Raw genomic sequence first — 15,841 nt, forward strand, 5'->3', positions numbered from 1 at the left:
GTGAATATACAGGTTTTACACTGAAGACCTAAGCAAAATCAAGGTTGCTGAAAACAAACGAACAATTTATTTATCCCCACAGGGAGGAACCGTGTTCACGTTTGGATCGGGCCGTTACGGGCAGCTCGGCCACAACTCGTTCAGAGATGAACTCCGACCTCGTGTGGTGGGGGAACTCTGGGGCTCAAAGGTGTCCCAGATCAGCTGTGGAAGGTAGAGTTGAGTTGGTTGTGTGTGTAAACACAATCATCGTTTTGCCATCATTATATCTCCTTTGATTAACTCTTGATTAGTCAACAATTCCTCATCCTGACCATGCATTTCACGTACCGAAGACTCTAGAAGTCTGTCTTAAATGTCTGCAACAGATTCTCCAACAACAACCTTGACCCTTCAGTGTGACGCCTGTGATACTCCTATTTTTTTAAGCAGCCTTTGTTTTCAAATACAATAAAGAAAAACCAAGTACCGTTTAAATATTGATGACATAGTTACTGTCCAGATTTAATCAGTTCCCTGTAAATTCATGTTACTAAACCTCTCATTATTTGCCTTTGAATTGAAGACATCACACTCTGGTGCTCATTGGATCAGAAATGATGTACTCGTTTGGATGTGGAGAGCAAGGACAGCTAGGAAATGGACAGAGAGCCAATCAGAAAGTTCCGTCGCCTGTTCACCTGCCGCCAGGTAATGACCAGTTCCTTCTAAACTGGATGGAGGCTGCTGGACAAAGCTTTCATTTAATGAGATGAATGAATATTGACATTTTTTACTGCACAGAAGTGAACCGTGACCAAAGAGTTGAGCAGATCATCGCTGGAGAGAGCGATTCCTTTGTCCTGTGCTGTCAGCAGGTGGGTTATAACATCATCTTCATCTTCTTCATCTTCTTTTATTCCACTTTTTTTATTTTATGACTGGTCAAATGATTTAAATATGAAATATGTTTGTTTTTAGCACATGGACAATAACTCAAATCGAGTCAAGGGGACTTTAACGATGGGAGACAGAATGATTGACAGGTGGATATCGGATTGTGACTCAAAGCAGTGGCAATCAATCAAAAAGTGAGTGTTTATATTAAATTAATTGGAAATGAATTTTCCTGGGCGGCACGGTGGTGCAGCAGGTTAGTGTCGCAGTCACATAGCTCCAGGGGCCTGGAGGTTGTGGGTTCGATTCCCGCCCTGGGTGACTGTTTGTGAGGAGTGTGGTGTGTTCTCCCTGTGTCTGCGTGGGTTTCCTCCGGATGACTGTCTGTGAGGAGTGTGGTGTGTTCTCCCTGTGTCTGCGTGAGTTTCCTCCGGGTGACTGTCTGTGAGGAGTTGATGTGTTCTCCCTGTGTCTGTGTGGGTTTCCTCCGGGTGACTGTCTGTGAGGAGTGTGGTGTGTTCTCCCTGTGTCTGCGTGGGTTTCCTCCAGGTGACTGTCTGTGAGGAGTGTGGTGTGTTCTCCCTGTGTCTGCGTGAGTTTCCTCCGGGTGACTGTCTGTGAGGAGTTGATGTGTTCTCCCTGTGTCTGTGTGGGTTTCCTCCGGGTGCTCCGGTTTCCTCCCACAGTCCAGAAACACATATTGGTAAATGGATTGGTGACTCAAAACTGTCCGTAGGTGTGAATGTGTGTGTGTGTGTGTTGCCCTGTGAAGGACTGGCGCCCCCTCCAGGGTGTATTCCCGCCTTGTGCCCAATGATTCCAGGTAGGACCCACCGCGACCCTGAACTAGATAAGCGCTTACAGATAATGAATGAATGAATGATCTAACATGGTAGTTATTGCTAGTTATTATACATGCTGTGTCTGCATCAGTTTCTGCAATGGATACAGATTAATGTCATTGAATTCACTTAAAGCCTGTCTACAAACTTTTGGACATATACTGTAGCTAGGCCTTAGAGTGCATCAGATGCTTATTTACAAGATGTATACTTGTTTACTAGGTCCTTCTTTTCTGACAACGTTGACTCAACCGCTAGCAACTGATTAATGACATTAAACTGATGTTTGTTTCACTTCTAGAGAAATTAGGACAGTGTTCTCATCTGCAACCTGTTTAAATGGGAGCTTCATTAAGAAAAGGTATGATCATTAAATACGGTTAAAACTGCATTCAAAATACAGGCTCAAACCACACAAAAATATACCATATGATTGATTATGATCGTCTGCATCTCAGTTTGTATTTGCATATGTTTATGTGGTGATAGACATTATCAAACATCTGAAGGTTTCTCTGGTTTGGACGTGGAATCACTGAATGCTGCTGTTGGACGCATAGCCAAGAAGGACAAACTGCTTTTAGAGGTAAACAACCTACTGGTTTTCCTTGTGATTAATTAAATCTACTTTTTTTTTTTAGATGCAACCAAACTAACTTACATAGCGCCAATTTAACGGAGCAGTGGACGTGGTTTTTAAAAACCTGAATCAAAAGGTGGCTTGCCAGTTGTTTACATCTTTAACTGGGGCCATAATGTTTTGTTTGTTTTCCTCAGGTGGAGAAAACTGTGGAGAAGTATCTGCTGCCATCTCTGGGCTCCTCTGCTGCTGGTGTTGAAGCGCTGAGGGTTTTCCTCATTCTCCCTGAAATCCTGAGAGTCCTGAACACACCTGAGCAGAAGATTAAACTCACTGCTCAACTGGCCTCTGCCATCTTAAAGCTCAACCCTTCTATGCTCCAGGTTTTGGGTAAGATTCAAAATGATAGTTTTAAGGTTCTGCACTGAGTAAATGAAAAAGCTACTGTGCTGCTAATTGTTTGCCAGTTTGATTTAATTAATTCCAGGTTTATATTACAGACAAGCTGTTTATTCACCTCAGTTGATGCTAATTGAAGGGTCTGTCTGGTAATTTACAGATGGTTGTGATGCATGGAATCTTTTTTTCAGAGAACTACTGGTCTGAGCTCCATGATGACTTCCTAAAACCCGTGGTGGATCTTTTTCGCAATCTTTGCGCAAACATCATATATCAGAGGACTTATATCATCAGACAAGCATCAACATCAGACGAACTTCTACAGAAATCTGCACAAGTTTTGCAGATGGTCTACAGGGTGAATACACTACGATAAAATAAACTAAATATGAGTGCACACTCTTTTGTTTTAATAAAGTCCAAGGACCTGGGGGTTATGGGTTTCAGTGCCGCTTCAGGTGACTGTCTGTGAGGAGTGTGGTGTGTTCTCCCTGTGTCTGCGTGGGTTTCCTCCGGGTGACTGTCTGTGAGGAGTGTGGTGTGTTCTCCCTGTGTCTGCGTGGGTTTCCTCCGGGTGACTGTCTGTGAGGAGTGTGGTGTGTTCTCCCTGTGTCCATGTGGGTTTCCTCCGGGTGACTGTCTGTGAGGAGTGTGGTGTGTTCTCCCTGTGTCTGCGTGGGTTTCCTCCGGGTGACTGTCTGTGAGGAGTGTGGTGTGTTCTCCCTGTGTCTGCGTGGGTTTCCTCCGGGTGCTCAGGTTTCCTCCCATGCTCCAAAAACACATGTTGGTAGGTGGATTGGCGACTCAAAAGTGTCCATAGGTGTGAGTGAATGTGTGAGTGTGTGTGTTGCCCTGTGAAGGACTGGCACCCCCTCCAGGGTGTATTCCTGCCTTACGCCCAATGATTCCAGGACCCACCGTGACCCTGAATTGGATAAGGGTTACAAATAATGAATGAATGAATGAATGTATACCTTTTCTTTGTGTTTTTTAGGCCTCCTGCAGGCGTGAAGGAGAAATAACATCTAGAGATTTCTTCATCCACGAGATCAATTTTCTGCTTATAGTAGTAAGAATTTTGGAAATCATAATCTCCTTATTTATATAATCATATGGAGACTTGTTCACAGTACTATAGGTTGCTCAGAAGTGATTATTCTTCAGGTTGTCCACTACTGAGGGAATTTATGGATGCTGTTAATGCTGGTCTAATGTTTTTCCTTCACAGTTGCAAACTGTTAATCAATTGGAGATTAACTTCTTTCCTGACCCGGCTGCTGTGCTCGCAAACAAACAGTATCTAAAAGTAGGTTTCTTACACACCACGCAAACCAACGTAAATAAGAATTTCAGTAACGTTTACAAGAGCTTTAATGCTCCGATATAATAAGTTAATGTCACCATAGGCCTGAATGAAGCATGTAGTGTTTACTCTTTCTAGTAACATTAGCCTTTATCTGTGTTTTTGTGCAGATGTAGATAAATGAAAGAAATCAGAGTAAGGTTTAAGGTGTCAACACGACCACTGGAATAACCAATAAACTGCTAAAATGTATTATTACTAGCTGTGCATGGAACACACTCACTGTAGCATTCATTTCAAATGTTGCAGCACACACTGAATCTGCTAAACTCCACTCCCTGCATTTTTAACCTGGAGGCAAAATGTAACCTTCTGAAAGTCAGACAAGTTAAGGTATGTACTCGTATCTGTGAGTTTTTATATACCTTGTGTATACATTATGTTACTGATGTTCTCCATGGAACACTGATGCTGTAATTGCAGAATGCCTTCAGGCTTGTATTAAGGAGGACAGCTCTGCTGGAGGACTCTTTTAATCAGCTGAGAGATGCTGATGAAAATGCTCTAAAAGGTTGGCTGCAGGTATGAGAATTGTACTTCCAGAAATGTAAACCTGTAAACACTGAATGTCAAATGTCTGTATATAAAACAAAATGGCGGGCATTGATATTGTCTTTATTAAAATAACTGCTCTTCTAATGAGTAGTCAGTTAGAGCTCAGGGCGTATGCTTTTTTATATTTACCATACTATCAACATCGGCCGGCACGTTGGTGCAGCAGGTAGTGTCGCAGTCACACAGCTCCAGGGACCTGGAGGTTGTGGGTTCGATTCCCGCTCCGGGTGACTGTCTGTGAGGAGTGTGGTGTGTTCTCCCAGTGTCTGCGTGGGTTTCCTCCGGGTGCTCCGGTTTCCTCCCACAGTCCGAAAACACACGTTGCAGGTGGATTGGTGACTCAAAAGTGTCCGTAGGTATGAGTGAATGTGTGTGTCTGTGTTGCCCTGTGAAGGACTGGCGCCCCCTCCAGGGTGTATTCCCGCCTTGCGCCCAATGATTCCAGGTAGGCTCTGGACCCACCGCGACCCTGAACTGGATAAGGGTTACAGACAATGAATGAATGAATGAATATTATCAACATCACACACAGAGGGTGTTATACCCATCCAGCCAATAACTCGCAATGAATATGTTGATCTTAAGCTTGTGTCCAACTGTTCCACAATGTCCCTTTTTCATGTCATTCTTTTCTATGGAGATTCCTAGACTGTATCCTTAGTAATGATGCGTCTCTTTGGAATATATAGTACTTGCAGTGGCTTCAATGCATGTGTTTGTGTGGTCAATGTATAGGTGGTGTACTCTGAGAAGGAAGAAAAGACAGACGTTAATAAGAGGGACTTTTTTCACAATGCATTTAGCACACTGCTGACACAGGAATCTGGGATGTTCATGTACAATGACACAAAAACCCTGATCTGGTTTCCTTCAGAGGTAAGACAAACATGGTTTTGGAAAATTCTGAGGGTTATTCAGTGAGTGGCCATTTTATTTTTCAGACTTACACCCTACATTGACTTCAGCTTTTCAAATAAAAATGCATGGATATGTTTCCGTACCCACAAGATTTGAGATGTTGGTTGTATTTTCTGCTGCTTATGATCAAAGTAAAACAAACACCTTCAGTAAGCTCAGTAACATTTGTGAATGTGTGTGTGTGTTGCCCTGTGGGGGACTGGCGCCCCCTGGTAGAGTCTGGACTCACCGCAACCCTGAACTGGATAAGCAGCTACAGTTAATGGATGAATGAATGAATGAATGAAAGACTCATAGTATATTTGTTAATCTGATAGTGAAATATCTCGGATGTTATGTCTGGGGCTTTATATAATTGAAGGCAGTTCTCACATGTTTGTGCAGTACCACTGGGGTACACACACCAGATGTACCGTTCTTTGCTGCACAAAGCGTCAACCCCCTTATTACTGCTCACTTTCGGACCTTAAAGATACTGTTATCAAGATATCACAATAGCGGTGGATCACATCAGTGACACTGTGATCTGGTAATGTGTATTTGTGTGTGTAAGGGTTTGTTGCACTGGTTTGAGTGTGTAGAACTCAGCAGGGATATTGACATTTACTCGGTTGAGAGCGGGGGGTTAGCAGTTGGCAGAATGCAGTTCTGTTGTAAGAAACCAGTGTTTCTACATGTATAGTATGTATAGGCTATAAATGTGTGAGATATTACACACCTTTCCTTGTGATTAACACTCTCAAAACTGGCTATTTTTCTTTTGTTATTTATATGAAAACTGTTCTTCACTGGCAACGAACTCTATGATTTCTTTTCTTTAATCTGTCTCCCCAAAAGCCCAGCGTGCACGAGCAGAGGTACTTTCTCTTCGGATGTCTGTGTGGTTTGGCCTTTTACAACAACAGTGTGGTGAACCTGCCCTTTCCTTTAGCTCTGTTCAAGAAGCTCGTGAACGTCCAGCCTTCTCTGGAGGACCTGACTGAGTTCAGTCCTGTTCTCGGAAGGTGAGAATTTAATCAAAGGCCATTATCCTCATCCTCTCAGTCTTATATAATCGCTTATTCTCTTTGTGTCGGTCTGTAAGGTCTGCCCAACAATTAAAACAAGTGTTTTAATACCTATAGGAGATATTTTATCAAACTAATACTTTTCATGGTTAGGAGCATGCAGACTATACTGGACTACAGTGATGAAGATATTAATAGTGCAGAGATGCCTTTAACGGTGAGTGATTACTCTCTACTTGTCACGCCCTCGTCCTGTCATGCCTGTTTTCCCTGCCATGCGCTCTCTCTGCACATGGCTATGTCTGTTGTTGTCCTTGTCTCCGCCCATGTCCCGCCTTTGTTCCGCCTCCTTGTCCACTGTCCTCGTTATCTGCCTCAGGTGTGTCTCGTTTGCATGTAGTATTTAAGTTCCTGTGTTTTACTTCCTGTTATCGGTCATTTGTTGTTTTGCTATTTCCTAGTCAAGTCATGTCGTTTCGTATTGTGTTGTTACCTCCCAAGTCATGTCGTGTTGTATTGTTTTGCTATGTTCCAAGTCCTAGTCGTGTCGTTTTGTTCCCAAAGTCATGTTGTGTTGTTTTGCTAAGTTTCAAGTCCAAGTCGTGTCGTTTTGTGTCTTTGTCTTTCTTAGTCCTGTCGTGTTGCTTCTTTCTCGTTCATAGTCATGTCGTGTTGTTTCTTTCCCTCTCTAAGTCAAGTTGTTTTGTTTAAATTCCTAGTCTTGTTGTTTTCTCACTTCTTATCTGCCCTCGAGTCTGTTTGTGTTTGTTTTTATTTCTTTGTTTTATTATATTAAAGTAAACGTGTTTTAGCAAGTGCGTCCCCCTCCGTCAGTCCGTCCCGTGATACGTGACACTACTGTACGTTTTGAGAGATGTAAACTAAACTAAAGCAAATCTTTTTAACAAACTCAGATTATCTGGGATGAGAAAAACATTGACATGGATCCGCATGAGCCTGGGAAAGTGATCACAAGTTCAAATAAGTGAGTAAAATACTCACTTGGAAAAGTATCATCAAAATTGCATTAGAAATTACACAAATAACATGTACAAAGAAAGCAGGTCAATATCCACTTTTTGTAAACAAACCTTTTTTGTGTACTGTCTGTTTTTCCATGTCAGAAAGAAGTTTGTGGAGGCATACGTGGATTATGCCATGAACACATCGGTGGAGCGAGTGTTTGAGGAGTTCAGGAGGGGCTTCTACAAAGTCTGTGACCGAGATGTGGTAGAGTTCTTCCACCCCGAGGAATTGAGGGGAGTGATGGTGGGATCTGAGCAATACGACTGGGACACACTCAAGACGGTGAGGTCTCTGTCCATGAACCCCAGTATTATATTCAAGGGGAAAACTTAGGACTTGATCCTTTTGTATGTATTAAATTGTGTGGCTTTTCAACTGTGTCAATACAAGGTCATGTGATTAACAAAATAACACATAGCTGTTTTTTACTATAAGAATAAACAGTGCTTTAGTAGAAGAAGAAGACCTGGAGGTTGTGGGTTCAATTCCCGCTCCAGGTGACTGTCTGTGAGGAGTGTGGTGTGTTCTCCCTGTGTCTGTGTGGGTTTCCCCCGGGTGACTGTCTGTGAGGAGTGTGGTGTGTTCTCCCTGTGTCTGCGTGGGTTTTCTCCGGGTGACTGTCTGTGAGGAGTGTGGTGTGTTCTCCCTGTGTCTGCGTGGGTTTCCTCCGGGTGACTGTCTGTGAGGAGTGAGGTGTGTTCTCCCTGTGTCTGTGTGGGTATCCTCCGGGTGACTGTCTGTGAGGAGTGTTGTGTGTTCTCCCTGTGTCTGTATGGGTTTCCTCCGGGTGACTGTCTGTGAGGGGTGTTGTGTGTTCTCCCTGTGTCTGTGTGGGTTTCCTCCGTGTGCTCCGGTTTCCTCCCACAGTCCAAAAACACACATTGGTGTCCGTGAGTGTGTGAGTGAATGTGTGTGTGTCTGTGTTGCCCTGTGTTGGACTGGTGCCCCCTCCAGGGTGTATTCCCACTTTGCGCCCAATGATTCCAGGTAGGCTCTGGACCCACAGCGACCCTGAACTGGATAAGGGTTACAGATAATGAATGAATGAATGAATGTATTCAGTGAACAAGTGGGATCCTCCAAAATAGATCCTGCTGCACTCTAAAATAACTTTCTGTAATTTAATACGGTTTTTTCCATACTCTGTATTCACAAACATTTAGGGGCTGGACGTTCTGCCAAGATTATTATTAGTGCATTTTTTAATCACAAAAAAGTCTGAAATATTTGTAAACAGATTGGTTAGATTAATTATGACACTGTTGTGTGTGACGAGCTATGCTACGTTGAGCTGCTAGCAAGCAATGGTGGAGTGAAAAGTAAGACATGAACCACCCCTCATGTGAGATAAATGACATGACACCTGCGGCTTTGCTGTGGAAATAAACAATAAAAAATAAGTATTTTATGAATGTTAACTTGTTTTTTGACCATTCAGAAACTACCAGAGGTTCTACAGATGGAAAATGCATGTTTGAATTGAGGGACCTCCAAAATATGTCAAACTCATTTGTCGTAGCTACTTTGGATGAGGTTTATGCTTTTTCTGGCATCCTTTTTTCAGACGATGGACTCAAAGCAGTTATTCGAATGTATTAGAGAAAACATACAAATATCTGTTTTTTCTCTGTGTTTGATAGAATGCTAGTTATGAAGACCTGTTCCATGCAAGACACCCAACTATCATCTCATTCTGGGAAGTCTTTGATGAACTGTCAGACAAAGACAAGAAAGCCTTCCTCTGTGAGTCTTTTCTCTCATTTGCAATTCTTTAAATTGTTTTGGAAATTCCTATATGATCCATTTCTGATGACTGAGTTGCTATTGGCTGGATATTTCTGTGTGGTTGTCCACTCTCAACTTAGCAGTGACACTGATATTTGTAAAAAACAATCAGTTACAACACCGTGTGATATCTGCTAATATCTGCGCACTACCACGTCAGTGTCATTGATTTACTGATATATTGATTTTAATTAATTTCTTGTCAGTCAGCAATTCTCCACTCCTGTTTTGAAACAATGCACTTATTCTGTCCATGTTGGGTCTGTTTAAAATTGTTGGTGATGTTCTTTTAAACATATTAAATCCATACATAATAATAGCACGGGCGGCACAGTGGCGCAGCAGGTAGTGGGTCGCAGTCACACAGCTAACCTGGAGGTTGTGGGTTCGATTCCCGCTCCGGGTGACTGTCTGTGAGGAGTGTGGTGTGTTCTCCCCGTGTCCACGTGGGTTTCCTCCGGGTGACTGTCTGTGAGGAGTGTGGTGTGTTCTCCCTGTGTCTGCGTGGGTTTCCTCCGGGTGACTGTCTGTGAGGAGTGTGGTGTGTTCTCCCTGTGTCTGTGTGGGTTTCCTCCGGGTGACTGTCTGTGAGGAGTGTGGTGTGTTCTCCCTGTGTCTGTGTGGGTTTCCTCCGGGTGCTCCGGTTTCCTCCTACAGTCCAAAAACACACGTTGGTAGGTGGATTGGTGACTCGAAAAGTGTCCGTAGGTGTGAGTGTGTGAGTGAATGTATGTCTGTGTTGCCTTGTGAAGGACTGGCGCCCCCTCCAGGGTGTATTCCTGCCTTGCGCCCAATGATTCCAGGTAGGCTCTGGACCCACCGTGACCCTGAACTGGATAAGGGTTACAGATAATGAATGAATGAATGAATGAGTAATAATAGCACCATATCATTTTTACTTTGCAGTGTTTTTGACTGGATTTGATCGAGTGCCCATCCTGGGAATGAGCCAAATAAAGATGAGAGTGCGCCCCCTGTATAATTCCACTGAAGATCACCTTCCTGAGGCCCTCACCTGCCACTCCCTCCTGGAGCTCCCCATGTACCAAACTAAGGAAGTTCTCAGAGTTAAACTTACTGAGGCCCTACACCACAAGAGGGGCTTCTGGGAGGAATAAAAGGACAAACATGTCTGTTGTAGTCCTGTTCTGTTGTAATATCAATACAACTAAAAAAAACTACACTTGTAATAGGTGTTGAAATATGTCTAAAATGTCTTGTGTGTAACTTTTAAATGCAATTCACAATTCAAACATTTTCCTGCTCATTTGTCATTTTATGGTAACTGTAGTGTTAAAATGACAACTGTCAATTTATTCAACAAAAACTTACCTAAAAATGAAGTATTTAAAAAAAAAAAAGGAAAGCGAGGATAATTTGAATAATTCGTCACTACATTTGTATGTGTTCCATCAAGGACAAAGTGCTTTTAAAGGCTAAGCACCACTTAATGGACCTCCATGAACATTTCACATTATTTTAGTTACTGACAGATATAAGTATGAATTAAAATAGCAACTTAATTTGCTTTAAAACTAACAATTTTATTAAATTGACGGAAAAACCCGAGCTCGCTACGGAAATTCTCGAACGCAACCGTGACGTCACTGGTGGACAACAGCTGAACAACGCCGCGGTAAAACACCGTTATGACTGACTGTTATGACAGTATCTAGCTAAATAACCAACATTATTCATGACAATAGCCTAGCAATAAGCTAAACTCAAATGTAGAGGTACCGTTATTCTTGTAAATGTGATCGAAGTCGAACTCGAATTCATCCGACACTATAAACCTCCGTAATGCAGCTACGTAGCCGAGTATAATCTGAGCCACCGAGTTTAGCGAGTCAAGCTAACGTTAACTAACACCAACTAAAACAGGCGAAGTGAGTGTCCTTACCCTGTTTACCTCCATGTTACAGAGGCTCTTAAACACCTTTCGTTGGTGTCCTTACATGCCCATATTGTTGGAAAAGCGTCATTTTGCATTAAATTAAGTGCAACTTCTAGAGTTGTTGTCCACCATCTACGTCACAGGCAAGACGCCTATTAGAGTTTCCGAACACCGTGGGGTGGGGTGGGGGGGGACCAACGGTCTTTTAAACCTTATTCCTTGAATTAGTAAGAAATAACATGTTTTCTCTCAATAAACACAAGTTAGGAACTCAAATTCCACTGTATTTATTTGTTTGACACTTTCATAGAGCTGCTGCTTAGCCTTTAAATATTTATTTATTTATTTTGAAAATAGCAATTGTGTGAATGTTTGAATTACTAATATTAGACATTAGTTACACAAAACCACTTTAAACATTATTTGTACGTCTAATAAAATGATGCAGGGAAAATGCACTTTTAAATTTTACCATAGTTTATACTACAGCTTTTATGGTGAGTTTACAACTTTGCTGTAATAAGAGAAGCCTAATTAAAACACTGTATGCAACTTAAAATAATAGAAGGTGGGATTGAATATTGCTAATTAAATATTTTTTAATGTGTAATATATTACTACTCCAATAACAGCCTTTATATGTTCACTGTGAAAACATTAAAGCATTATTTTTAATATTTTGTTCTATGGAAACTGGAAAATGCAGTGTGTTCCTTCCCTGTTCTTTAATTGGAGATTTGTTTTTCTCATTCATTCCACTTCACCACACAACTGACAAAGGGAAATAAAGTCCTCCAGCAGTGGGCTGTTCTCTGGAGTGCTGGAGCACTATTAAGTACATTTGGGATGAGAGAGTAATCCAGAACTAAAAGTGAAATTCACTGCAGGATTACAATCGCCTGACTCACTTTGTCATAGTGTTAAAACAGTGAAATGCAGTTATATATATATATATATGGGTTTCCTCCGGGTGAGTGTCTGTGAGGAGTGTGGTGTGTTCTCCCTGTGTCTGCGTGGGTTTCCTCCGGGTGACTGTCTGTGAGGAGTGTGGTGTGTTCTCCCTGTGTCTGTGTGGGTTTCCTTCAGGTGACTGTCTGTGAGGAGTGTGGTGTGTTCTCCCTGTGTCTGCGTGGGTTTCCTCCAGGTGACTGTCTGTGAGGAGTGTGGTGTGTTCTCCCTGTGTCTGCGTGGGTTTCCTCCGGGTGACTGTCTGTGAGGAGTGTGGTGTGTTCACCCTGTGTCTGTGTGGGTTTCCTCCGGGTGACTGCCTGTGAGGAGTGTGGTGTGTTCTCCCTGTGTCTGCGTGGGTTTCCTCCGGGTGACTGTCTGTGAGGAGTGTGGTGTGTTCTCCCTGTGTCTGCGTGGGTTTCCTCCGGGTGACTGTCTGTGAGGAGTGTGGCTCCAGACCCACCGCGCCCCTGATGCATAGGTGGATACAGATAATGACAAAACCTCCAGTTCAAACCTTCAATTCTCCTTTCAATTCAGCCAACTAACACAAGCACATCATGACGCTACGGCCACACAAAGTCCACTACTGTATGATGCATGTCAGTATTTTATTGAGTTTATTTTAAAATGTACATTTCTTTGATTCATTAAAAAAAGATAAAAAGCATCAAGAAAATCTGAGGTTTGCCGCAGAACACTTTTGTAAAGAAAAGGGTTGAGAGAAAAAAAAAAAAGAGACAGTGTAGATAGGGACTGGAATTAAAAGAGAACAGGCTTCTGAGTTTGTGCAGGTCTCCTGACGCTCTCCTTGGCTTAAGAAGTCTGTAGTTAGTGAAGCTTTATTCTTACACACATGGTAAAGGTCTATATAGGCTCTAACCATAGCTACAAGTACACAACTGATCATATGTAGAGAACATTCAAATAGTAAAAGCTGCAATGATAAGGCAGTTAGTCTCCAGAAACTGTGAAAGTCCATCTGAAATAAATTATCATTATCAAAGTGGCAATAAAATACATCAAAAGTCCAGTCACTAAAGGAATGAAGGATCAATGTACAACGTCTGCATCTACTCGACTGGCTTCTTTCTTCCCCAAAAAGGCATCATATACAGCGACAAATCTGATAACATCTATCCTACGTCATCCGCTGTTAAAAACTTACTGAGAACATTTGTGAATCACGACCAAATTGTGAAGAAAAAAATAAAATGAAAAATGAAATAAATTACAAAGAAACCACTGTTAAATCATTTCAGTGAGTACCTGACTTCTGCGCTTGTCTTTAGTTTTGAAACCATGCATTCAAGGAAAAAACAAAACAAAACTGTGAGGTTTAACTCATCGTTAAAAGCGATCACAGTTCCTGATTCCATCATTTACATCTGATCATTTCATAGTTCCTGATTCTCAGGGTGCAGACTTCTATCCTGCAGAGGTCACACCACAGCCTTTACATCTCAGATATTCAGTACAAACAAAGGACACTTTCTTTAAATGTACATAACACTATACAGACAGCTTTGCATTCTTACTTGCAAACGCAACACAAACAGGAAATCTACTCCTAGTAAAATCTCTTCGTCCCACTCCAAACCTTCTGATTGGGCTAGTGGGTTATGTGTCCTTGTGACAACCACAAGAACCACCAAAAAGAAAGAAACCAGGATGTACCAAAGTTTCAGATTATCATGAAAATGACTGAAACAGAATGCGTCCGGCTAACGCAGAGCACTCCTCTGACCCCGTTGTGGCAGGTCTTTAAAACGTCGGACGAAAATGTAAAAAGCACTGTGAGTTGTTAGGTGATAAGCCCCAAAATCTCAGTCAAACAACTAGATAACATTTCACTCCACGAGCCAACGAATGCAAGAGTGATATCAAAAGGCTAGGAATTAATACCAAAACAGGGGAAAAAGAATTACTAAGGGAGGCAGCGAGTGTCCACTTGATACAAATGAAAGTCTCTCGCCGCTCATAGCATAGTTTTCACAGGGCTCTCAGCCAGCGAGGTCTACAAGTTCCTTAAGGCCGGAAACACAGCACAGTATTGTCCTACTTTAAACATCTCTCAGCTTATACACGGCACTTTCAAAGACCAGTTCTCCTCCATGCAGTTTCCTTTCCCTCAGCCAGGTGGCAGTGTAAACCAGCTGCTCTCTCACAGTGTAATCTATAATAAACTAGAGCATTCGTAGGGGCCTGGGCTGAAGCAGGAGATGGAGGTGTGTGTGTGTGTGTGTGTGTGTGTGTGTGGTCCACACCCCAGCGCCTGGTGCAGGTCATGGAGGAGAAGGGAGAGGGAGTGGGGTCCAGGGTGGGGAAGGGTCACTTGGGCCCTTTGGAAGGAGTGTCGTTTTCAGTGGACTGCCGGCCGTCGCTCCAGGCCTCTCTGGTGCTCTTCAGAGCCTGGGTGCGTTGCTGATCCACAACGACATAATCCACCCGCTCGTCGGACACCGCCACGCCAGCCCCGTTACTTTTCTTCTGCAGAAAACGAGAATAAAGGTGTATATTGAATGATTAAGATAAATAAAACTTAAAAGTATTGAACTACACTGAGGTATTGAACACTTTTGCCAGGCTATCACCATGGTAACACACTCTACACAGCTAAAGTCTAACTTAATGCATGTCAAACAGCTTAATGAGTCTCCAACCTAAATACATCAAAACATTTGCATTAAAATAAATGACAAGTTTCTTAATGTTATGCCAAACTGTCAGAAATTTGTAATACCAGACGTTTTATAGCCCTCTAGTTATGGTTAAAAAGCTGTAACAATATGTTAAACCCAACACTGCTCTCTGGAGGCTGTCTATCTATGGCCATGAGCGAATGAATCAACTACAAAAGCAAATGCCTGTACTGTGTTCACAGGTCGTTTTGACACCCAAAGGTTATTCAATAACGTACTCTCTTAAAAAGCACAAAAAAAAGCTCCCTTAAGGGTGCACTGGACTTGAACAGTTTCCTGACGCACCTTACGAGGAGGAGTGGATTTGCCAGGATCCAGGTCCAGGTCCAGATACTCCACCTGCTTGTCTCCTTTGGGCTTTACCATGGGACTGCCACCTCCGTCTGCGTTCATAGGTGGTCCCAACTTCTGAAACACCCCCAAAAGATGCAGCTGAACATCTGACGCATCATTCGGTCGACACAATCTAAGCTTTAACCTTCTAAAAACATTTAAGCTCCAAAAAGGTAATTCAGCCAAAGCATCATCAGAAAGAATTTGAACTACAGAAAATATGTTTAGTACAGATTTCAGATGCAGGAATTCCACACTGGGGCTTTAATGCGTAAAGTAGCTGCTGAATTATTTAAATGAAGCTATGATGAAGAATGAACTAAGAGCTAAGAGACACTGAGCATCTACATGAGGATCCTTCTAAACACAAAAATCTAACAAAATGCAACATTACCTAATCAGAGCCTGTGTTTTCTTTCACGGCGAGTTATGTATTAACAGTAATAACAATAATAATCTGGACATCCTGTCAACTGTCAGAGAAAAGCAGCGAAGCAAATACAGCAGCTGTTTGATAGTTGCTGATCTTGGATCAGAAATTCCAGGTACTTTGGTTGAGATGTTTTTTGTTTTTGTTTTTAAATGTGAGGTGCTTGACCTCAGAACAGCA

At 42.4% G+C, this 15,841-nt stretch overlaps 2 protein-coding genes across 4 annotated transcripts in view; one reads left to right on the top strand and one right to left on the bottom strand.

The window, feature by feature from the left end:
* Positions 1 to 11,291, top strand: part of LOC136705934 (E3 ISG15--protein ligase HERC5-like) — a 15,094-nt gene extending 3,803 nt beyond the window's left edge. Inside the window, exons 6-24 of the mRNA XM_066679780.1 lie at positions 83 to 213; positions 566 to 690; positions 784 to 857; positions 961 to 1,070; positions 2,020 to 2,079; positions 2,208 to 2,304; positions 2,496 to 2,688; positions 2,889 to 3,055; positions 3,692 to 3,766; positions 3,926 to 4,003; positions 4,310 to 4,393; positions 4,484 to 4,582; positions 5,351 to 5,491; positions 6,371 to 6,537; positions 6,694 to 6,757; positions 7,455 to 7,525; positions 7,665 to 7,848; positions 9,207 to 9,309; positions 10,258 to 11,291. Of these exons, the coding sequence (XP_066535877.1) occupies positions 83 to 213; positions 566 to 690; positions 784 to 857; positions 961 to 1,070; positions 2,020 to 2,079; positions 2,208 to 2,304; positions 2,496 to 2,688; positions 2,889 to 3,055; positions 3,692 to 3,766; positions 3,926 to 4,003; positions 4,310 to 4,393; positions 4,484 to 4,582; positions 5,351 to 5,491; positions 6,371 to 6,537; positions 6,694 to 6,757; positions 7,455 to 7,525; positions 7,665 to 7,848; positions 9,207 to 9,309; positions 10,258 to 10,469 (2,235 nt within the window). The 3' untranslated portion in view covers positions 10,470 to 11,291. The remainder of the gene's footprint in view (positions 1 to 82; positions 214 to 565; positions 691 to 783; positions 858 to 960; positions 1,071 to 2,019; positions 2,080 to 2,207; positions 2,305 to 2,495; positions 2,689 to 2,888; positions 3,056 to 3,691; positions 3,767 to 3,925; positions 4,004 to 4,309; positions 4,394 to 4,483; positions 4,583 to 5,350; positions 5,492 to 6,370; positions 6,538 to 6,693; positions 6,758 to 7,454; positions 7,526 to 7,664; positions 7,849 to 9,206; positions 9,310 to 10,257) is intronic.
* Positions 11,292 to 12,763: 1,472 nt separating this feature from the next.
* The window catches only part of gab1 (GRB2-associated binding protein 1), a 53,784-nt gene continuing 50,706 nt past the window's right edge, over positions 12,764 to 15,841 (bottom strand). For all 3 annotated transcript variants that reach the window (XM_066678680.1, XM_066678679.1, XM_066678681.1), the window contains 2 exons: positions 15,184 to 15,306; positions 12,764 to 14,686 (listed from right to left, as the gene is read on the bottom strand). In XM_066678680.1, coding sequence (XP_066534777.1) covers positions 14,528 to 14,686; positions 15,184 to 15,306 — 282 coding nt within the window. In that variant the 3' untranslated portion in view covers positions 12,764 to 14,527. The remainder of the gene's footprint in view (positions 14,687 to 15,183; positions 15,307 to 15,841) is intronic.

The sequence above is a fragment of the Hoplias malabaricus genome, chromosome 8 (genome assembly GCF_029633855.1).
Source record: "Hoplias malabaricus isolate fHopMal1 chromosome 8, fHopMal1.hap1, whole genome shotgun sequence".
Taxonomy (NCBI): domain Eukaryota; kingdom Metazoa; phylum Chordata; class Actinopteri; order Characiformes; family Erythrinidae; genus Hoplias; species Hoplias malabaricus.